This window comes from Macaca fascicularis, chromosome 1, assembly GCF_037993035.2.
Source record: "Macaca fascicularis isolate 582-1 chromosome 1, T2T-MFA8v1.1".
Lineage (NCBI taxonomy): Eukaryota > Metazoa > Chordata > Mammalia > Primates > Cercopithecidae > Macaca > Macaca fascicularis.
In genome coordinates this window covers 25184062-25207096 of record NC_088375.1, presented here as the reverse complement: position 1 = coordinate 25207096, position 23035 = coordinate 25184062, and the positions used below count along the sequence as shown (strand labels likewise).

Below are 23035 nucleotides of genomic sequence, written 5' to 3'. Positions count from 1 at the left end.
AAAAAGTGACAAGTGTTTTTTTAAGGGAGCACTAAACAGTATGCGATGGACATAGCTAATAGGCTTGGTAGGTGTGGGCCAGGCTTCACAGGGAAGGGATATTTACGCCCTGTCTAAGAGCAAGCTCCTCGGGTGGGGAAAGGAGAGAAGGGCCTTCACACAAAGGGATTCTTGTGAGCCAAGGCTTGTGGTCACAAAAGGAAGGGCTGACACACAGGCTATGACGGGAAACTTCAGGTTGAGGCTGAAGAGACGAGGCTCCACCAAGGTGTTTGGCTGGGATCCTGCCAGTGGAAACGCGCTTTGTGAGGGAATAGCCTGTGTGGGCCTCCAGGTGCTGGCCAGCCCTGGACCAGTCAGCTGAAGGGAGCACAGGGCCTGGGTCAACATGCGGGGGTCTCAAGGGCTGGGGAAGTGCTTCCCCTCACAGGGGTCTTGGGAGAGGCTGCCTCTGGACACCCCAAGGGACAGAGACCAATCCTCTTTTTTGTGCTGCTTTCTCTGATGATCAGGAGCCAGGAAATTGGGAGGCTCAGTGCCGAGTCCCTGTTGCCTAGAAGGGGCTGTTGTAGAGAAAGAACCCCAGGGAAATCTGAAGCCTGGGAGGGCCCCTTGGGAGCAAGTGTTGTGAGAAGAGACCCAGCTCACCTGAAGCACGATGGTGCCTCAGAACAGCTTCTCCTCTAGGTGCAGGCAAAGCTTTCCCACTAAATTCTGATGAATCGACCCGAAGAGCAAAAAGGGGTCTTTATTGGCTCCTGTAATTGACAAGAGGACAATGGGCACCATCCTTCTCTTCCTGTCTCTGGGCTCTGCTTCGCTCTTGTTGGCCTCATCCCGTCAGGCTCTCTCCCGGTGGGAAATAGACGGCCTCCACTGCTGCAGGCCGCACTACCCCATGATCACCATTCTCTACGGGAAGATGGTGCCCCTTTCCCCGGAGTTCCAGCAAGAATCTTGAAAAGGGCTCTCCTGGGCCCTCCCCGAGCCAGTCTTTGTAGACAGCAGGATATGATGCCTGACTGGCTGTCACGGGGTCCCATGCCCATACCTGGAGCCAGCCAGCGGCGTACATCCCACTCCGTTGAGGGAATATGCGCTCCCCTCCAAGGGAAATGAGGTCGCTTCCAAAAAAGGGAGAGGAAGAGATGCTGGACAAGTTAAAATAATTACTTCACCAGAATTACTTATTTGAAAAATCATGATAATGTATTTAGCGCCAGCATCTCCTTCTTACCACACGGCTGCTTATGTTCTGCTTGGCCCTACACTTTGGATTGTTCCTGCCTGTAGCTGTAGCCATTTGGCTTCCATCAGTTCAGTCCCAGTCCTGAGCTCCAATCCCTTCCCCCATACCTTGTCTCTACATTTTCTTTATGCTACCCAATTTTCCAGTCAGTCGGTCACAGGGGCCTTTTTCTCTAATGACAATGACAACTTTTCCAGCTAAAAGCTCCATTCACCAGCTTCTGGGTTTCCCTTGCTATGCTCTTCCTGTGAGGAAGCTGGAGCATCCTCCTACTTATTATTGGACTTCCTGCCATCCTGAATGTTGCCATCCACCCTCCTACACATTCATCCGTCCAGCCACTCATTCACTGGGTCGCCCAACCATCCATCCATCCATGCATGCATGCATGCATGCATTCATCCATCTGTCCATCCACCCACCCATCAAAATATATCAGGAAGCAGGGATTCAGTCATGAGGAAGAGCCAGAACGTCCCTCAAGAGACACTCACAGCTCCCAGTCATCACGTTCTATCCAGCTTCCTCTCAGCTCCAGCTCATGGCCTTGCCTGTGTGCCCCTCTGCAAAGCTTGAGCCTCGTTCTAGTTGCCAACCCATCCTACTGCACACACCAGGGCAAGGCTGGCTGTTGCGGACAGTCATTGTTGTACGTATGCCCAGAATTCTTTCCCCTCATTTCTTCTATTACAAATGATTCTGTAAAGCTGTTAACTAGAGTTTACCAGCTCCAATTTCGTCTTGACCCCCTGGAAGCAATGGTCAGCCCAAAAAGTGGGCATATGGCCCAAGGTGGGCCCATTAGAGCAATTCCTGAGATTGATATGGGGATATTGAGTATTTTGGTTATCATTTGGTATGTCACAATCCTCCCAAACTCAGCGGCTTAGAACAAAAACCGTTTTAGTTTATTATTCTGTAGGCCAGCAATTTAGGCTGGACTCAGGCAGTGCTTTGTCTAGTCTCACCTGATGTCACTCACATGGCTGCAGTCCTCTGTTGGTTCAGTTGGGTCTGGATGATGTCAGAGAGCCTTCCTTGTCTGGAAGTCAGTGCTGGCTGTCAGCTGTGCCATGAGTTTCCAGCGGGTTAACACAGGCTTCTTAGTGTGGAGACTGGATTCCCAAAGCAATAAGAAATATGGCAAGTTCCAATGTGCAAATGCTATATAAGTCTTTGAGTTTTTTAAGATGAGAGAAGTAACATGCTTGCATACTGATAGGAATGATCCAGTTTAGAGGAAAATACTGACATATAGGAGAGAAAAAAGAGAATTTCTGGGGCAATGTCCTTGGGAAGCAAAGGAAGACGGAACCCAGTGGAGAAGTTGATAGCAATCTGATATGTAAATAAGTGTATTCATTGTAGTTTTAATTTTGATTTTTACCTACTATGAGTGATTTTGGTAATTTTTCATTCATTTGAAAGCTATGTGTTACTTTTTTTTTTCCCCATGAACTCTCTGTTCAAGTCCTTTTCTCATTTTTCTAACATTGTTTTAGACTCCTGTCAGCTTGAACATTTCACGAGGGCAAGGATTCTGTCTATTGAACTCTCAGTTATATCTTCAGTGTATAGTACCATGCTTGGCGCCTGGTGGACACTCAAAAATTATTTGCTAAAACTGAACAACGTTTGGGTGCTCTTTATGTATTAAGGAACTAAGCCCTTCGTCACAGTGCTGCGAGTGCCTTTTCTTAGTTTATAGTTTGAAATCTGTTACAACAGATTAATTTAGATTTTGTAGAATTTCCTATAAGTAGACTCTTTCAACATGTACTCTTTTAGCCTGGTCTCTTTCACTCAGTATATTGATTTTGAGATTCAGCCATGTCGTGTGCACTAGTAGTTTATTTTTCTTTTATTGTTCAGTATTATTTCATTGAATGGATATACCATAATTAGTTTTTCCATTCATTTGTTGATAAATATTTGGGTAGTTTTCCAGTAGTTTATTGCAAATAAAGCTGCCATGAGTGTTGATGTACAAATCTTTATATGGACATATATATATATATTTTTCTCTTGGTTAGATACATGAGTGCAATGGCTGGATCATATGGTGAGTGTATGTTTAACTTTCTAAAGAAACTGCCAGATCTTTCAGAAATTGTTGTACCATTTTACATTCCCCCCATCAGCGTATGAGAGTTTCAGTTCTTTCATATCCTGAGCAACACTTGATAACAACCAGTTATTTAATTTTAGCCATACTAACAGGTATGTAGCAGTGTCTCATTGTGGTTTTAACTTGTTTTTCTTTAATTATTAATGATATTTAGCATCTTTTCACATGCTTATTGGCTGTTCATTTATCTTCTTTTGGGAATTGTCTATTCAAACTTTGTGCCCATTTTCTTATTGAGTTGATTACCTTACTATTGAGTTAAAATAGTTCTTTACATATTCTGGGTATAAGTATCTGATGTATGTGTTTGGAAATAATTTCTCCTAGTCTATGGCTTCTTTTTCATTTTCCTACTGGTGTCTTTCAATGAGCAAAAGCAAAACCTTTTAATTTTGTTGAAGTCCAGTTCACAAGTTTTTTCTTTGATGGTTTTTACTTTTTGTGTTCTATCACAAATATTTTTCTCCTATATTTAATTCCAGAAATTTTATAGTTTTGGGTTTTACATTTAGGTCTATGAACCATTTTAGATAATTTTTGTGTATGGTATGAACTGAGGGTCAATTTTTTTTCAGTATAGATATCCAGTTGTTCTACCACCATTTGTTGAAAAGACTACCATTTCCTGCCGAATTTTTCTTGTACCTTTATTGAAAACCAATTGACCATATATGTTTAAGTCTATAGTACCCTAAGTACTGCATGATAATTACGCCCCTTTTAATATTTGATATCTGGCAGGGTTATTTCACTCTCTTTACTCTTCTTTGCAAGAATTTTCCTGACTATTCTTGTGTTTGTTTTAGCATTATTTTTGTATCAAGATATAATTAAAATAACATAAAATGTATCCTTTTAAAGTATATACTTAAATGGTTTTTAGCATATTCACTACGTTGCATGCCATCACCACTGTCCAATTCTAGAACATGTTCATCATCTCAAAGGAACCCTCATAGCTATTGGCAGTTAGAACCAATTCCCCACTCTCACCATCCCCTGGCAACTACTAACCTGCTTTCTATCTCTATGAATTTGCTTATTCTGGACATTTCATATAAATGGAATCATACAATATGTAACCTTTTGTGCCTGGCTTCTTCCACTTAGCATAATGTTTTCAAGGGTCATCCAAGTTGCAGCATGTAACAGTGCTTCATTCTTTTTGATGGCCGAGTCATATTTCATTGTTTGGATACAGCACATTTGCTTATCCATTCCTAGTTGTGGTCATTCGAATTGTTTCCAGTTTAGGGCCACTATGAATAATGCTGCTATGAACATTCTTTTACTAGTTTTTGTGTGAGCCTAGGTTTCTGATTCTCTTGGGTATGTACCTAGGAGTAGAATTGCTGGGTCACATGATACTATGTTTAACTTTTTGAGGAACTGCTAAATAGTTTTTCACAAGGGCTTCACCATTTGTATAACCCACAAAAACTATATGAGAATTCCAGTTTCTCCACATCCTTATCAACACTTGTATTGTCTGTTTTCTTATTTTAGCTTTCCTAGTGGGTGAGAATTGGTATGTCACTGTGGTTTTGATTCGTATTTCCCTAATGACTAATGATGTTGTACATCTTTTCATGTACAAACTGGCCATTTGTATGTCTTCTTTGGAAAAATGTCTATTTAAATCTTTGGCCAATTTTTCATTGGGTTATGTTTTTTATTGTTGAGTCATAGGGGTTATTTATATATTCTGAATCCTAGACCCTCATCAGTATATTTATAAGTGTTTTCTTTCATTCTGTGGGTTGGGTTGTCTTTTCACTTTCTTTGTTCTTTCTTTTGTCTTTCTTTGTCATTATACTTTATGATTTCTTGTGAACTAAATATTTTCTAGAGGACAAGCATTGTAAGTATTAACATCGGAATCAGTGAAAACGATCAGTATAGATCAAGTTTTTAAGTGATATTTTCTCAGAAATGTATGTGTACAGGCTATTGAAGATTATCTATAAGCAATTGGTCTTGGAAAAGCATAATTTTTGAAGAACTCTCTTGCCCTGTGAGAGTGATCTAATATGAATGAATAAAATATATTTCTGTAGTTGAACTGAAAATAGGTACATCTCTGTTGTTGAATTCTAATAATTTTATTGTCTTTAAAAATTTACATACAGTACAATTCCAGTGTTCTTTTGAACTTGCTATTTTCTCAAAATTCACATAGCTATCCCAATAACACTCTTAAAGCCTTAAGCATGGTAATGTTATAAAGCCTCTTCTTTTAATGTGTCTCCTAAAGTCCCCTTATAAAATGTCTTCTTTTAAAATAGCCATCTTTGGAATACTTTATGATGCAGAGTTTTATTTATGTATGTTAGTTGTTTCAAGCCACTTCACATCATGGTTGTTGTATGATCAATGTGGCAAGAGTGAATATAAGACAATGCAAGTATGGACCACTAGTTATGTTGAAACTCAGACCCTTTGAGGATGCAAAAGAGAACCAGCAAGTATGCATCCTTCAAGTTGAGTAAAAGCTAAACAAACATACATCGGATAGAAACAAACAACAACAAAATCCTTATGGCTTTGTTGATCACCGTGGTGTTTAACTGACTCTATTTTAAGACGTTTCTACACTTAGCCCTCTCTCCCTACTCAAGGTGCAGCAAATCACTTTCTTGTTAATAATGCATGTCTGTATCTTATCTTGGCTGTGTCTGTATTGCAGTCCACGGTTCAAGTCCTCAAGGCCACTGCCAGCACCCTGGCACACAGGGGCCTTCTGCTGTCTTTGTTGTCCTGTTGACTGCTAAAGAACTCAGACTAACAATGGTACTGCCCACATCCATGAGTTACTTTTTGCTTGTTGTCATCTGTTGCCTTTCAAGTCTTTTCTGGAATCTAATGGGGTTTTTTTGTTTGTTTTATTTTGTTCTGTTTGGTCTGGAACCCAGAAGACATTTATCTAGTAAAATATTAGGTGATAATTTCCTAAGAATTATTTCAACAGATTTAAACATTTTTTCTTTAACATAGGTGAGTCAAAGTCATTTACACTACACAAAAGTTAAGCATGTTTCCATCACCACTTTGCAGATAATAAAACGTTTTCATTTCCATGTCCATGGGGAACTATGCCCCCCAAGGACCTCCACACGTGGGAGGGAAGAATCTGTTCAGGAACTCTCTGAAGTCAGTATTCATCAAGAAATGGGTATTTTGGATGATCACACCACATGAGCATTTCCACGAAGCGGACATTTTCACTCCAGGCTTCAATGTCCTTCATTCAGTGAGAGAAAAGTCAAAGACCTGAAGGTTTTCCTTGATCTTTTCAGGATTAAACCTTTTAGGAATGACAGCCACCCCTTACTGGATGTTGAAACGCAAAACAACTTGAGCTGTCATTTTATTGCACCTTTTTAGAAGTGCGCCCTTTAACGAAGGCGGAGAAGACATATTTGTCCAGGTGGGATTCCTAGTGGTCCCCAAAGGGCTATATGCAATCATGACAATGTCATGTTGTTGGCAAAATTTCAAAAGTTTTGGCTGGGTGTAATATGGGTGGCACACAATCTCGTTGCTGACTGGCTTGGGTTTGAATCCTGGGTTGTTCTGGATGAGCTCCAGCTGGCCTGCTGTTAAAACTGGATACTCCGAGGGATTTCACCAAGCCAGCATCTTTGCAAGCTTCCGAAGTCTCCCAAGTGGCACACAGATTTGACTTGTGATATAACCATTTGCCATTCTCACGTATAGGGTAGACTTCATCTCCTGGCTTACGGACCGTGGGTATTTCAATGATGTAAAGATCCACACAATCTAGCTGGAGAACCTTGAGCATCCTCTCTAGGCTTGGGCAGACCAGCTCTGGGTCATGATTTGTAGCCCACAGCTTTCCACAGTAGAAGATATCCTTCCTCTGCACCTTTCCTTCTGCTATTTCCCCCTGATAGCCTCCCCAACTTCATTTTGGTAGATGTAGGCTTCATCAGTGCGTCAGCACCCCAGGTCAATGACAACCTTCACTGATGAAGACTCAGACTAAATGTAGAGACAGACTACTTGGGCTTTAGTGACATCTCTACCTACCACCTATTTGCTGTGTGGCCTTGAGTAAGTCATTGGCTCCCTTAGGGGTCAATTTAGGCTCTGAGTAGGTACCAAGTCTGACGACAGGAATGCTGTTTCCATCACTTAGAGGTATGCAGTGATCTGTAGGACTCATTTTCTTCATAGTGTCCTTTGATGCACAAAAGCTTTTAATTTTGATGAAGTCCAATGTATTAATTTTATATTGAATTGCTGTGACTTTGGAGTCTTGGCTATTCTTGTACATTAATTTTTCATATCAATTTTGGAATCAGCTTATCTTGTCCTAAAATTTTTTGTTGGTATTTTCAATGAAATAGATTGATTAATTAAGGGAGAAGTGTGGTCTCCTTAAAAGAGAGCTTCCTATCAAAGAAGGGTATGCCTTTCCATTTACCCAAGTCCTCTTGGTGTTCTTCAGCCATGTTTTAACATTTGTTTTATATAGATATATTACAACTTTTAGACGAAGTTCATGTCTAGGTTATAATGTTTTATTATTGTAAATTACTCTGATGTTTAAATGTTGGCAACTAACACAAGTGTTTAAAATACTATGTGAGCTATAGTATTTCAAACTATTCTATGATCCAAATTCAGGCTAAGTTCAGATCTGCAACCTCAGATCTACTCCAGCTCTTTGCTTTATAGATAAGGAAGCTGAAGTCTAGAGATGTTGAGTGACTGACTCCAGGCCACACAGCAAGTAGGTGGTAGGTAGAGATGTCACTAAAGCCCCAGGAATCTATCTCTACATTTGTCCTGACTCTGAATCCAGGGCTGTCATTTTACCAGCCACCATAAAATATTTGAGAGTCTAGGAAAACGGCAAATGTTCTTATATCCATCAAGAACTTGTATTTGCCTGGAGGTGGACTTTACCAATCAAGATAGGAATTAGATAAGAATTATTTTTTAATTTTTTTTAAAATCTTTTTTTCTGAGATGGAGTTTTGCTCTGTCGCCCAGGCTGGAGTGCAGTGGCGCGATCTTGGCTTACTGCAAACTCCACTTACCAGGTTCACGCCATTCTCCTGCCTCAGCCTCCCCAGTGGCTGGGACTACAGGTGCCCACCACCACGCCTGGCTAATTTTTTGTATTTTTAGTAGAGATGGGGTTTCACCGTGTTAGCCAGGATGGTCTCAATCTTCTGACCTCGTGATCCACCCACCTCGGCCTCCCAAAGTGCTAGGATTACAGGCGTGAGCCACCGCGCTTGGCCAAGAATTATTTTTTTTAAAAAAAGAACATTAAAAGAACGGTCAAATGAGAGAAAAAGCAAAATTCAGACAGACAGATACATACACACACCCCAAACCCTCAGACCTCCGGGGCTTCCTGCCTGTGAACCGAAAGGGGGAGTGTGAGTTTCTTGGCCTGTCGGCAGGTGCTTCTCAAAGGCCCCGCAGTCCTCCACTTCCTGGGGAGGTAGCAGCAGAATAAAACTAGCAGAGACTCCTTTTGTCCTCATCCTCCCGGCCACCGCTGCCTCAGCCTCTGCCTCCCAACCTCTTTCTGAGGGAAAGGACAAGATGAAGTGGAAGGAGCTTGTCACCGCAGCCATCCTGCAGGCACAGTTCCCAATTACAGGTAGGGCCCATGTGTCCACTGCAGGGAACTTCTAGAAACTCTTTGTGTATGTGGAGGGGGGCGGGGTGGGCGTGGGTAGTGGAGGGTGGTGAGGGGCTGGGGTCTCCTTCGAATCCTGCCCTCCTCAAATCAATGGGCAAGTGAGCAGTGAGGGGTTTGGCCCGGTGCTGGCATCGGCTCCGTCACAGCCGAGCTGGGCATCAGTTCAGAGCCAGCTGCTAGAAAACACAGCTCCTCCGGGTACAGATTTTTCCAGTGATAAGAGAGGAAGGAAGAAGGAAACAAGAGAGCAAACGAGGCAGGCCCAGGGTGGAGAAACGGAGAGCGAGTGTTTCACAGAACCTGGACAGGATCAGAAAATGTCAGCCAGGCCGTGTTTCGTGCTGCGACGTTCTAGTCTCTTCGGCTTCTTTCACCCTTTGGCTGGCTCCGTCACTCAGCCCCTTTTTTTCTTCCTTTGCCAACAAAGAAGATTTCATTGGTCAGTCAAGGCCATGGCCTCAAACACCCCAACGGGCCCGGGAGTAAGTGGAGGTAACTAAGGAGGAAAGGGGCACGGGCAGGAAGCACCGGGTGGCAGCCTCCATGGTGCCTTCGCCACCTCATGGCCAAGGGTCCGTGTCTAGGCTCAACCCTGTCATGGCTGTCCCCACACCCCACCGCCTGGGGCTGCCAGATGACTCACCGTCCTGGGCTCCGTGACTCACCCCAACCCGCCCCTTAGGCGGCCATCTAGCCCAGCCAGAGGGCCAGGCATTGACAGAACATGGGGCAGATGAGAGGATGTGCCTGGTTAAGTCACCACCACGAGCAGGGCCCAGCCAACAAGAGCGCTCGCTCCTCACCTCATTCCCGTTCGTGGGAGCTTTGCTGCAAGCCTTTAGCTTCCACCATGTTTTCTAGCCCAGGTAATGAGGAAGAAAACCAGTGAAAAGAGGACAAGACAAACTGCTCAGGGGGATTGGCCTCGTGGCATCTTCCTGAGAAGCGGGGCAGGCTGAATTTCAATCTAAAGAAACAGGGAAGGTGGAGCAAGCAAGTGTCCTCGGCCCACCTGACGGCTCCTGGCAGCTCACCTTGGTGTGGGAGTTTGTGTAGGGGCCCTGTTGGGAGGGCGGGAGAGGCCATGGGCACTTCTGCTCCCATCAGGGAGCAGGTCACAGCCCGGACCAGCGCCTGGGGGATTCTGAGGCCTGTGCAGCTGCAGGGGTTTCTGTCAGATCACAGCTGTTTTCTCAGAAGAGGCTTGTGGGGTCTGAGTCACACACACAGTGTGGCAGAGTGTACGTGCCTGAGCTTGCTCAGAGCAGCCCATCCTTATGTGCTGGGGACAAGGGGACGCAGAACAGCTGGAATTTAGTGACTGCAGAGGAGACAGCCAGGGGCAATAGCTCCAGCCTCTGAGCTTCAGGCTTGGGACACCCCACCAGGGAGATCATGTAACCTTTCAGGGTCTTTACCTGCAGTTTCCTTACTGGTCCATTTGTGTTCGGCTTGGAGAGACCAAGGTACAGGCAAAGTGAAGTTAGAAAAATGAAAGGCTGCTGGGTGGATGTGGCTGCCAAGCGTCGTAAACAGAACCCCACCCAGTAGACAAGATGGGGGCCGTGCCCCATTTCCACAAATAGGGGGCAGGAGGAGAAAACTGCACATTGGCTGGATTTTTTGCTTCTCAGTGCCACTTACTTTGCCTCTGTGGAGACTGACATTTTAGCTATTTTAGATAAGGCTAATAGACAAAAGTTTTTCAAAGTATAATAGCCCAGACAACAGGTACAGTAAGACAAGGCGTGACTCAGAGAGGCCTCAACACCGAGGGCTGCGGTGGTGCTTGTGCTGCCTGAGGGGACACCTCCACAGTCTTCTATGAGCGGAAAGGCTGCTTATAGCATTTCAGTCAGGTCTTCTCTCTCTTCTTGCTCAGTTACGTGACCCATTGCATACGTCCCTTTTAAAATGTCTACTTTTTACTAAGCTGTTGCATTTGCATTTCTTTGGAAATGACCAGATCATTAGGATCAAAGCAAATGATGACCTGGTCTGTCCACATGAGGAGGCCTCCCTAAGAGAGATTCTACCAAGATGGTCACCAGGGCTTGAGGCCAGAAGAACCTATGATGGCGTGGCTGCTGGCACGGGCACGCTTGTGCCTGCAGAGCCCCTAGTGCCTCTAACTCCCTACTCTGCAGTAGCCAAGAATGCACCCGGCGGTCAGTGTGGTCTTTGTCTTTTATCAGTGAGGAGATGCAGCTCTGACATGCAGCCTTGGGAAACGCAAGGCTTCCAGGCTTGTGAGCAGCTCTGCTTTTAGGAAGGTGGCTGGACGTGGTGGAAAGAGCCAGGCTAATCTCAGGTGCTGTCCCAGCGCTGCTGCTTCCTAGCTGTGCAACCTTAGGCAAGTGACTTAACCTCTCTGGGCCTCAGTTTTCTCACCTCTAAAGAAAGAATTATAATACCTTCTTTGCAGAGATGTGACAATGAGAAGTAATGTAATGTGTCTAATACATAGTAGACAGCCAATAAGTAAAAATTGTGTTTACTATTACTATTATTACATCTTGGACTGTCTTCTTGTTCTCAAAACCCAGAAACAGGCGATGGAAACCCGCGGCTGGAATTCTTAATTTGCTTTCAATGTGTTGTAAAGCAACAGTGGGCATTTTCTCCATCTGTTGCAATCCAACTCATCCTTCTTCTGATTTCTGGGCACACCCATACCAGCACAGAAACATAACAATTATCCCAGGGGTAGGCCCGATGGTGAACAAGGAGCAAAGCTCTGGCTGGTCATAGGATGACTGTTACATCCACCATTTTCATTTTTTAAAGATACTTACTCTGTAGGGGAATATTCTCCCGAAGTAAAAACATGTCCGAAAAAATATATACAAGATGGGGGCCGTGCCTCATTTCCACAAATAAGGGGCAGGGGAATTGGCTGGATTTTTTTACTTCTCAGTGCCACTTACTTTGCCTCTGTGGAGACTGACATTTTAGCTATCTTAGATAAGGCTAATAGACAAAAGTTTTTCAAAGTATCACTTTGAAAGGAATTAGAAACAAAATCCACCCAGTCATCACTGGTCGGGGTAGCCACCTAGATTCTGAAGCCAAAGGGCTATTGCGGGTGCACAGCAAAACAAGTATCTAAATGCAAACTTCTTGAACACTAAATCTTTGCTGACATTGCTGGGAGGTGAATGTCAGGCAAGTTAAGTGATACCAGTACACATTTTTCATCAATGGCATTTTCACCATCAGATTGTTTCACCCTCCAATTGCCTAGCTCTGCTCATCCAAATGAGCTATTTCATTTTTTGATTTTAGCATTTCTCAGGCTTACTAGCCTAGAGATCACATCTGCTGCTGCTAAGCATCCCCCAGAAACAGTCCTGGGGAGCTCTGGCTTAGGTGAATAACCACTGCTCTACTTAATTTTAAATTCTTCGTATTTTTGCTTTTGTTCTTTAAAAAAATGCATTTAATTGTTATTGGATATACACTTTTCCAGTCAAAAGTGACCCAGCATTGTGTGTTTGCTTTGTTTGGAAGGGTCCAGATGCCCTGAGGGAAGTCTCTTAGATTAGAGTTGTCCAAACACGCACTTTGGGAATCCTTTCTCCCAAGCCTTATTTAAATAAGGCTTAGGACCTTACATAGGTCAGATAATTGATTTAATAAATACCGGAAATAGTTCAAAATAAATTTCTTAGCTCTGCTTTGGCCAAGGCTAATTTTAACACTGAAGTGATGGTGTTAGTCACTTTGAACAAACATTCAATTTGGTTAAAAAAAAAAAAAAAAATTAAACCGGTCATTTGACCTGTTAGGCGAAACAAAATGATCACTTTAGTCAGTGCATGTACATAGTATGTCTTCCGGTCTAAAAAACAACTCTAAGTTCCCTGAAAACAAAGACGTCCCTGTCACACTCACAGCTCTACCCAGCACTTAGCATGGTGCCTGGAGCGGAGTCCATGCGCGATAAGCTCTACCCAGCACTTAGCATGGTACCTGGAGCGGAGTCAATGCGCAATAAGTACCAATAAGAATTGTTGAATGCACATTGGGAGGCCGAGGCAGGTGGACCACCTGAGGTCAGGAATTTGAGACCAGCCTGGCCAACGTGGTGAAACCCTATCTCCACTAAAAAAATGCAAAAAATTAACTGGGCGTGGTGGTGCATGCCTGTAGTCCCAACTACTTGGAAGGCTAAAGCAGCAGAATCGCTTGAACCTGGGAGGCGGAGGTTGCAGTGAGCCGAGATCGCACCACTGCACTCCAGCCCGGGCGACAAAGCAAGATTCCATCTCAAAAAAATAAATAAAATAAAATAAGAATTGTCAAACGAATTAAAAGGTGAGTGAATGAAGGAGATCTACATGCTTTCATATGATTAAATTAACTTTAATAGTTTATTTGGCAGGTATATTGAATTGGCATTATTTGGACCTTTCCTCTAGAGAATGTAGTATTAAACAATGTATTTTAAAAACAAAACAAAAACCAGAAATTAAACAGGTGGAGGGGACAGGGCAGTTTGAGTGATTAGAATTATTTGAGATGAGTTGCAAGGATGGTTTAAGATAAAACCCTGCCGTTATTAAAATTTTCTGGTTGGACCATATGAAATTTCCACTATTTGTTTATTTCAGATCTACAAAAAGGATAATTTCATATGATTCAACTAACATTATAACTAAAAATAAAGAAATATGCTCATTTTTTTCTGATTAGGCTTTAACACCAGAGAAAAGCAGAAAATAAACAAGGCTAACACTGTTGGAGATTGTTAACTAATGAACTAAGAATAAACTAACGAAAGGCATCAAGTAGAAAAAGACTGGATTAGAGTATAAATCGCAGTATCCAATCCAATCACCCAGTTTCCTCAAAATATAGAAAGAAAAAGCAAGATACTTACTATTAGTCTGGTTTGATCCAGGTTACTACATAAATATTTCAGGTAGCCAACATTTTTCTCTTCTCTTAGTTTGAGGTATTTTAATAAAGATATAAAAATCACTGAAAGAAGTTAAATTTTTTTCAAAATTCCTAACAAGCCAGCCCAATAATATTGCATTCTCACTTCTTTATATTCAATCCAACATTTTTTACAAGTGCGTACATATCTTTTTATAGTTATCATAAAAAAGTTTCAAGTGCTTTTTTTCTTAATATTTTATTGTAAGCATTGTTTTCATATTTAGCCTTTGTGATTGTTTTTAATTGCTATGTAAGCTTCCATAACACCCATGCATCATATTTTCTTCACTATTTCCTTATTGTTGTTCATTTGGACTATTTCTAATTTTTGTTATTTTAGCTAATCCTACAAGAAAATCTTTACATATGTAGCTTTTGTTACTTTCTTGGGCAAATCCAGGAATGACAATTGAAAGAATAGGTTAAAGTAAAACAGCATTTTGCGGGATACGCTAGACTTCTCTTGAAAACAATCCCATCAAGGAAAGAAAATGTGTCTCTAACTCTCTGTGACCATCTCCAAGCCTTTGTGTCTTCTCTGGAGCAGGCGCTATGGTGGAGGGAGAGGAGGCTCTGGAGCCAGAAGTCCTGTGCAGCCTTCCCCTCCCCACCTCAGAACCCCGTTCTTCCTCTGTGAGATGGCGGCAATGGTGCCTCCTCACGCAGGGGACTGTGGAGCGGAGATCTGATTCGGAAGTGCCTAAACACTAAAGGCACTTGGAAAGCCAGAACCATTAGCATATGTGTCTCAGTTTCCCAATCTGCAAAATAGAATATCATTTTCCCAGTGCAGTAATGGGGAAACACTGGACTGACATGCTTTTTTTCTTCCTCTGTCATTACATTGCAGTGTGTAGCTGGGCAGAAATTTCTCTCTAGGCTTTAGTTTTAGCATCTGTGAGATAAGAAATGATGAGAGGGTTGAACATCCCTTTTAGCTACAAAATAAGTTGGGTGTGCGCTTGAAATTACAAAGTTTTAAAGAACGTTTAATGACTCAGCCCCCGATCCTTACCCCACCCCACAGATACTGGCTCTCAGAATTCAGAGCCTGAACTTCCTTCTTCCTTGCCTCTCCAAATACTTTTTAAATCTGGGCTTTCACCTTATCACAGTATTTTTAACGTTCTAAGTGGGAGCCTCTGCTGTGAAAAATCCAAGGACAAAGTCCATCCCTTCTGCTTGTGCATTGGCTGCAGATTTACTGGGGGCCATGCAAGGACTTTGGTTGGTGAGAACGGACTTGAAGAGAAAGCAAATTACTGCCCGAAGCAGCCAAATTGCAGTGGTGAAAAAGTTAGGCGTTTGCACTGTCCACTTTGCTTGCCTGTTATGATTTGTGCTACCCAGCAACTAATTTTCAGGCTCAAGGAGAAAAAAATAAATAGAAAGCTTTAGAACAAAGACAAGCAGGACCCTTGCCAGTCCAGACCGCCGTTCTCTGAGTGCAGCCATCCCTTTATAGTTACAAAATGCGTTTCCATGCCTTTGTTTACTGGATCCTCATAGCCATCCTATGGCAAGTAGCAGAAAAAGTAGCAGGATTTATCTCTGCTCAAAAATGAAGAAAGTGAGGCTCATAGGTCTGGGGCCTTGCCTATGAGTAGAACCAGGCCACAAGCATGGTTTCTCGGGGCCCTTGTACAGCGCCCACACCTTGAACAGTGTGCAGCTGCTCGCCCAGGTCCGTGCACCGTCATATACCCAAAGACTGAATTCTGAAGCCTACTTTTAAAGATATTCCCCTTACTAAGCACTTACTCTTTTCCTCTCAATTTTTATGGTAAAAAATAATTATTTTGGTGCTGAACATTCTCATTTGATACACATTTTCTGCTGAGTATGAATATTAGGTTGTTAATATAGAACTATGTTTTTCTAGAATATATTATTATGGTTCTAAATGGAGAACTTACATTTTCTCCAAATCTGATAACTCCATGGTTTCCATTTTACTCTCAGAAAATGTGTCTCTTTTGGAACTTCTTGAGAGGGATGGGCCTCAATTTGCAGTTCAACCCACTCCTGTGTGTGCAGGTGTGCACAGCTCACCACGCCACCTTATGCAGAGGTTATAAGTAAAATGTAAGTTAAATCATATTTGAGAGGTTTTGCCCTAAATTAATCTGCTTGGTAAGAGTGGATCTCCATGTGGTGTGAAGGTTTTACATGTATGAGATTCTCTAAAAGAACAGCACACCGTCATGCACAGACTCTGAATTGAGATTTGCTTTTTTGCGAACTCCTCCAGGACTGGGAGAGTTATCTTTGAATGGCAAATGTCTATAATCTATTCACAATTATTTATGTCACATTTTAGCCTGGGGTTCACCTGCAGGCTCGGCGCAGGTAGTGCAAATCCTTGTGCTGTTGACTAGAGCAAAGCAAAAGATGGTTTTCTGGTGCTCAGAACAAACGCATAAAGCATTAAACAGCTGGAGATGTGAATATCTGAGACTCTTAGTGGGCTACCCCCAAAGCTGGCTGAGAGGAGGGCTGGGAAGAGGGGAAGTATTCAAGTGCTGCAGCAGGACGTCTGCGATGGGCTGTAGGTGCTGTTGCCTTTGCCAAGCCATGGCAGGTGGGGAGGAGGGCTCAGAATGGAAACCAACATCACCATTTAAGATGAACAAACCTCTACTCTCCTCTTTTGCTGTAGACACTAGAGTCTACTGTGTCTTCTTGTATTTTGCTAATTCCCCACCGTGCAAAATTGTACTGGCTCCAAGACAGAATGTGAATGACAGCCCTCAGTTAGACCTGCCCTTTCGTCATCTGGGTTGGGCATGATGGTGGAGAATGGGAGAGAAGTATGATAGGGGAAGAGAAGAAAAGACAGACTGGGGGAGGGGTGGAGGTTGCAACCTGTTCCCCTGGGTTGATTGGCCTGAGCAGCCTGCTGCAAGGAGAAGGCAGCTGAACCAGGTGACCCACTATGGGAAGAGCCTGAGCCCAAGCCCCAGGGTTGCAGGTCAGTGTGGGTGCTGGCAATGTGCACACCAGCATGTGTTTACCCATATGCTGTGGTGGTTGCAGGTGTCTGTGCCCCTGTGGGCATGTGCTGGCGCATGTGGTGCTGTGTGTTTGTAGATGTGTCCTGACATGCATGTGCAGGTGTGCATGCGTTGGTGTGTGTGGCGCATTGTATGCTCCCCTGTATGCTGATGGATGTGTGCCTGTGTCTGCAGGGAAGTGTTTTTATGTGCAGCAGTGAGTGATTTTGTATGTATGGTGTGTGTGTTTAGGAGGAGTTTGGTGGCAGCAGGACAGCTCCATAGAAGGAAGGGCAAACATTACTTGAGCTCAGGGCTGGCAGTCTGGGTTCTGGGTAGGTGAGCAGAGAGGTGGAGATGTCACAGATCATGTTCCAGGGATTCTGCAGAGAAGGGAGACAAGAAAATCTCTGTCGGATCATGAAGAGGTGTGAGTGGCTTCTTCACAGCTGCATAGACTTTTCAGGTTGGTCTGGCCTGACTCCCGTCAGAGCTCTCTCATCTTCCAAGTAAGCCTGGGGTCTTTCCTTTTTTGTAGCTTTCTTCCTCTCAATTCTCCAGACTTAGAATGCAGACCCCACCCCATCCCCCACCTGCAGAAACCCTATTCACCCCTTAATTCTAAGCCCAGATGTATGGGGATCCCCCAGACCCACTGTCGACATTGTTACCAGCGTTAAAGTGACACAAGCAGGTGGAAAATTGTTGTTCTCAGAATTCAGGGTTAAAAACCCAACAGAAATAGTTCCCTCGAGTGAGGCGTTCCCAGAGCAGAGACTCGGCACCCAGATAGTTTCAGGAACACTTATCTGTCAGCAGAAAATGTCACCAGCTCCCCAAATTCTCACCAGTTCTTCCCACAGCGACCATCCTACGTATTTTGGCTAAAATAGGCAAAAATGCATTTAATGTTTTTATTTTTTCACCCTCGGAATAGGTTGGCAAACAATCCAATAAGGTGGTTCCCAATGGCCTAATTTGCCCAGCAAGATAACCAGATGGATAATGAATTTTTTTTTTTTTTTTTTTTTTTTTTTTTGAGACGGAGTTTCACTCTTGTTGCCCAGGCTGGAGTGCAATGCTGCGATCTCGGCTCCCGCAACCCCATCCTGGGTTCAAGTGATTCTCCTGCCTCAGCCTCCCGAGTAGCTGGGATTACAGGCATGTGCCACCACACCTGGCTAATTTTGTATTTTTAGTGGAGATGGGGTTTCTCCATGTTGGTCATGCTGATCTCGAACTCCCGACCTCATGTGATCCACCTGCCTCAGCCTCCCAAAGTGCTGGGATTATAGGCTTGAGCTGCCGTGCCCAGCCATGATTTTTAATATTTGATTATTTAAACCATCTGACAGGCCACTTGACTTACCAATTGAGTAAATATTTACCAAGCACCTCTCATGTGCCCCGAATCAAACAAACAGTCCTGCAGATGGTTGGCTCAACCAGCCCACTGACCAGGCCAGTGTCTTGAAGATGAAGGTTAAATGATTGAGAGCCCGTAAGCAAAAGAAAGTATCCCTGGTCCCGGAAATCACGTTCTCGATTTTTACAAAAAAGTCTAAATTTGTCTTCAGGCTCACTTCTTTATGGTCTCATCTAATTTTCTTCATTGTGTGGGCCTGTGCTAATTTCCATGCTGAGTTTAGTAGCAAAGGAAGCGTATGTGGGGGATACCACCCAGGATTTTTGAGTCAGCTGAGAGAGCTTCAGAAATTCCTCCTTTGATTTCCTCAGAGTCTAGAGAAATCTTTGTCTTTTCTCCCACTTAACTATCAACGTTCAAAGCCCAGACCTACATAAAATACACAAATGCTTTCTGGACAAAATGAATCTTGTCCGTTTTCTTTGGGTTTCATTGGGAACAATAAAGATTGAGCTACAAAAGGTTGGCAAAGAGGATTATCCTTTTTCTTTCTATTAAACATAGAGGCTTCAAAAGAACAGCTCAGAAAGTCAAATAATTGTACCCACTATCGCTCACCTATCCATCTCCCTGCTGACCTGGCCTGTGAAATCCCCTTTAAAAACTTGGCCAGCTCTCACCTGCCCATTGCAAATGCCGTATTGTTAAATGTTCCCATCTATAATTCCATGAGGGAGGCTGCTATAAAGCAAACTCCTTCCATTTCAATGGAGCATCTCGTCAGGGAATAGCTCTTTGGGGTGGGAGTGGTGGGGTGCCTCTAATTTTCAAAGTGTTGTGATATCTTGTTGGAAAGGGAGCTACTTGGAAACCAGAAATGGGTTGTGAATAGAGTTATAGCCACAAGCTCTTGCGGTCCAGAGGGGCTGGTGGGAAGGACATGGAGGGTAAGATTTTGAAAGCCGTTTTTGATCTTCATGACAATTTCTTGATTTTGTCAGTTTGGAAGACACATCTGTTAGTTTTTAGGTATGGCTGTAAACACAAAGTCTCAGACTTGAAGCTGACCTAATTCTTCATTTGGTTTCAGACGACAGCTTCCTCAGAAAATTCCTGTCAGCCATTTTGAAGAGCACAAAATGGCTCCTATATGCCAAGGGATAGAGAGAATTTGCTATTTAGGGATTTTTTGTTTTGTTTTGTTTTTTGTTTTTTTAGATAGGGTCTCTCTTCTTCACTCAGACTGGAATGCAGTGGTGTGATTACAGTTCACTGCAGCCTCGAAATCCTGGGCTCAAGCAATCCTACCACTTCAGCCTCCTGAGCAGCTGGAACCATAGGGGCACACCATCGTGCCTGACTAATTTTTTCTTTTTTTGTAGATACAGGCTCTCACTATGTTGCCCTGGCTGGCTTTGGAAACTGCTGGGCTCAAATAATCCTCCAATCTTGGCCTCCCAAAGTACTGGAATTGCAGGCATAAGCCACCATGCTGGCCTATTTAGAGATTTTTAAATTTGGAGTTGAACATTTAATAGCAGCATTCAAGCCTGGAATAATATCAATTAAGAAAGAAAAGAATAGAAATCTAACCTTCCAATTGGCCAACCATCTAAAATTCAGTGTAGAATGATCAACACTGGGTCCTCTGTATGGAGTCAGAACAGAGGCCTGGTTCACCTGGCTCTCCATGTTTTCCCTGTAGAGTCCTTCAAACCGATGGTCTTTCTCCACCAACTTTGACCCTGGGCCATCATCTCTCTCTCCAATCACCATTCCTTCTCTTTGAAGGTTAAAAAGAAAAAATTTCAGGCCAGGCATGGTGGCTTACACCTGTAATCCCAGAACTTTGGGAGGCCAAGGCAGGTGGATCACCCGGGGTCCAGAGTTTGAGATCAGCCTGGCCAACATGGCAAAACCACATCTCTACTAAAAATAAAAAATAAAATAAAATAAAAAATAAAAAAAGCCGGGTGTGGTGGCATGCTCCTGTAGTCCCAGCTACTCAGGAGACTGAGGCAGGAGAATCGCTTGAACCTGGGAGGCTGGGGTTGCCATGAGCCAAGATCGCGCCATTACACTCCAGCCTGGGCGACAGAATGAGACTCCGTCTCAAAAAAAAAAAAAAAAAAAAAAAAAAATTCACAGGGAACATACAATAAGCCTTATTTAATGGAGTTCTGAATTATGTACATTTGAAAACATGCAATCTAAAAAATTCATAAAGTCTCACTATTTGTAATATTCAAGATAATGTAAGATTTTACATTTATTCCTATGAGAAACTAATCAGAATTTTGCAAAGTCTTTAGGAATGCATCTCTCATGTAAAGTGTAACTACTTTGTAGTCAGAAGTGGCTTGTGGCAATATCATGATTAGGCTGGGGTAGGGTTAGGGGCAGTACCGCTTAGTTCTACCTTTAGTGATAAGAAGAGTAGACAGCCAGCCTCAGCAACATAGCAAAAACCTGTCTCTTCTAAAATACAAAAAAAAAAAAAAAGAGAGAGAGAGAGACAGAGAGAGAGAAAATATTCACTGGGCACGGTGGCACCTGCCTGTAGCTACTTGGAGGTTGAGGTGGGAGAATCGCTTGAACCCGGGAGGCAGAGGTTGCAGTGAGCCGTGATCACACTATTGCACTTCAGCCTGGGCAACAGAGTGAGAGAAGGAAGGAAGGAAGGGAAGGAAGGGAAGGAAGGGGAAGGGGAAGGGGAAGAAAGAAATGAAAGAAAGGAAAGAAAGAAAAGAAAGACGGCATCTCTCTGGGAAGATTTTCTGTGACCAGAGTGGGACTGGGCTGGTATGTCAGAATCTTGGAATATTTGAGCTGGAAAGTATTATAGTTACCTTCAAGTTCCACTTCTGGATTTTATCAGGGGAGAAATGATGGCCCTACAGAGAAAAATAATCCAGATCAAGAAACTGCCATGTCATAAGCAAATGGCAAATTCAGCCCTTAAACCCAGGACTTTTGATTCTTGCTCTAGCTGCCTGTCTTCTGGGCTGCCAAGCTGCTCTGTTATAAGTAAATGGTGCTTCTGGAGCCAGTCACTGGGTCTCAGGTGTGTGTGACGAGACCCCACACTAGAATGACAGCCACAAAGAGCTGCAGGTGGCTGGGCCACCTGAGCTCATCCTGTCCATGAAGGGGATGGCCTTCAACTGTATCCGGGGGTACAAAAAGGCATTGGGTCATCCCTACAGTGAGGAAACCCCTACCCCGTCCCCCTACCAGGTAGCTGTCAATGCTGCTGAGAAGCCTACCGTGGTCTCCCTCCACTCCAGCTTCTGCAGGCCAAGTGGCCATTGTTGCTAGATTTTTTTCGCCCTATAGTGCCATAGGCCCTGACCTGCCTACCTCCTGGGCAACAGGCTGCTGGAGGGTGAGGGGCAGCCCTTGTGCCTTGCCTCACATGAGCTGCACTCATGCCACCTTCCAGAGAAGATGAATTTAGCCTTCCACCTGAATCCTTTCAGGAATGAAGCAGGCAGGCAGGCAGGCAGCAAGAAAGCTATAGACACACACAAGTAAATGTAGCCAGAGTGCTTTTAGTCTATAAAGATGTTCAGTAAAAGTTTAAGGAGTGAAGAAATGACAAAAATACCACGTATTATTCGTATATTCTAGGCTCAGACAATGTCTTATGGTATGTAAACCATATCTTAACAACAACAAAAAAGCTACTCAGGAGGCCGAGGCAGGAGGATTGCTTGAGCCCAGGAGTTCCAGGCTACAGTGAGCTATGATCATACAGTCTAGACTGGGAGACAGAGCAAGACCCTGTCTCTAAAAAAGAAAAAGAAAAGAAAATGTCAGCTATGTGTAAGGCAAGCTTCACTCACCAGAGGAAGCCCTTGGAAAGTTTTGTGCAAGAGAATATTATAACAATACGTAAATATAGGTAGGATATTTAAAGAAAAGCTGTAGTGAATTATTTGCTACTATGAGGACTCTTCTAATCTACTTGTTTTCCTGAGTGTGAATTTTCATTTATTGAATTTTTGTAGAATCGACAGATATATTAACTTTTCAAAAATAGAGATGTGCCCAGATTTTCCTGTCAGTTGTTCACCAGTGGATGAGATCTCAAAAGGTAGGCAAGATTGATCGCTAGGTTTTAGAAGGGTTTCCTTTTAAGGGCTTTTTAATGAAGCCCATTCGAACTGAGATTCCCACTGCCCCACTGCCCTAGCATCCCATTAATGACAAGGAGGGGCAGATAAATGCCTCTTTGTGCCAATAAATCAATGGCATCTCTGATTCTCTGCTGAGACTGTCCAGGACCATGGTGATCATAAGGACAGTGACCCACTGATCTTAGGCCTTGGCAGGCAAACTAGCCTTTATTAGTGATGGTGTGTCCTGTTAGGCGATGCTAGCTGGGGAGAGGAGACTAGAAACAATGAGAGAAAAACAAGTAATTTTCCTATTAGTGAAGAGGGCATGTTTTAATCATGTATTTCATCATCAGAAATATTGTCAGAGGTAGAAATGAAATGCAGAGCATAGCTGCACATTAATTCATTTTAAATGTATTTTCTGAGCAAGCACGATTGTATGTCAGGGGCTGCATTACAGTTGCTGCTCTCAAAGAACTCACGTATTTCTAGAGGAGAGGGATATGCCTGGCTGGTAAAGTGATAGAGGGTGGTAACTGTGAACACTTATG

General features: G+C 43.4%; 1 protein-coding gene and 1 pseudogene across 2 annotated transcripts in view; one reads left to right on the top strand and one right to left on the bottom strand.

Annotated features, from left to right (window-relative positions):
- Positions 1–6400: 6400 nt before the first annotated feature.
- On the bottom strand, positions 6401–7823 carry LOC102119637 (aldo-keto reductase family 1 member D1-like; annotated as a pseudogene).
- A 1010-nt stretch (positions 7824–8833) lies between these two features.
- Positions 8834–23035, top strand: part of CD247 (CD247 molecule) — a 90098-nt gene continuing 75896 nt past the window's right edge. For both annotated transcript variants that reach the window (XM_045392143.3, XM_005539877.5), the window contains exon 1: positions 8834–9018. In XM_045392143.3, coding sequence (XP_045248078.1) covers positions 8961–9018 — 58 coding nt within the window. In that variant the 5' untranslated portion in view covers positions 8834–8960. The remainder of the gene's footprint in view (positions 9019–23035) is intronic.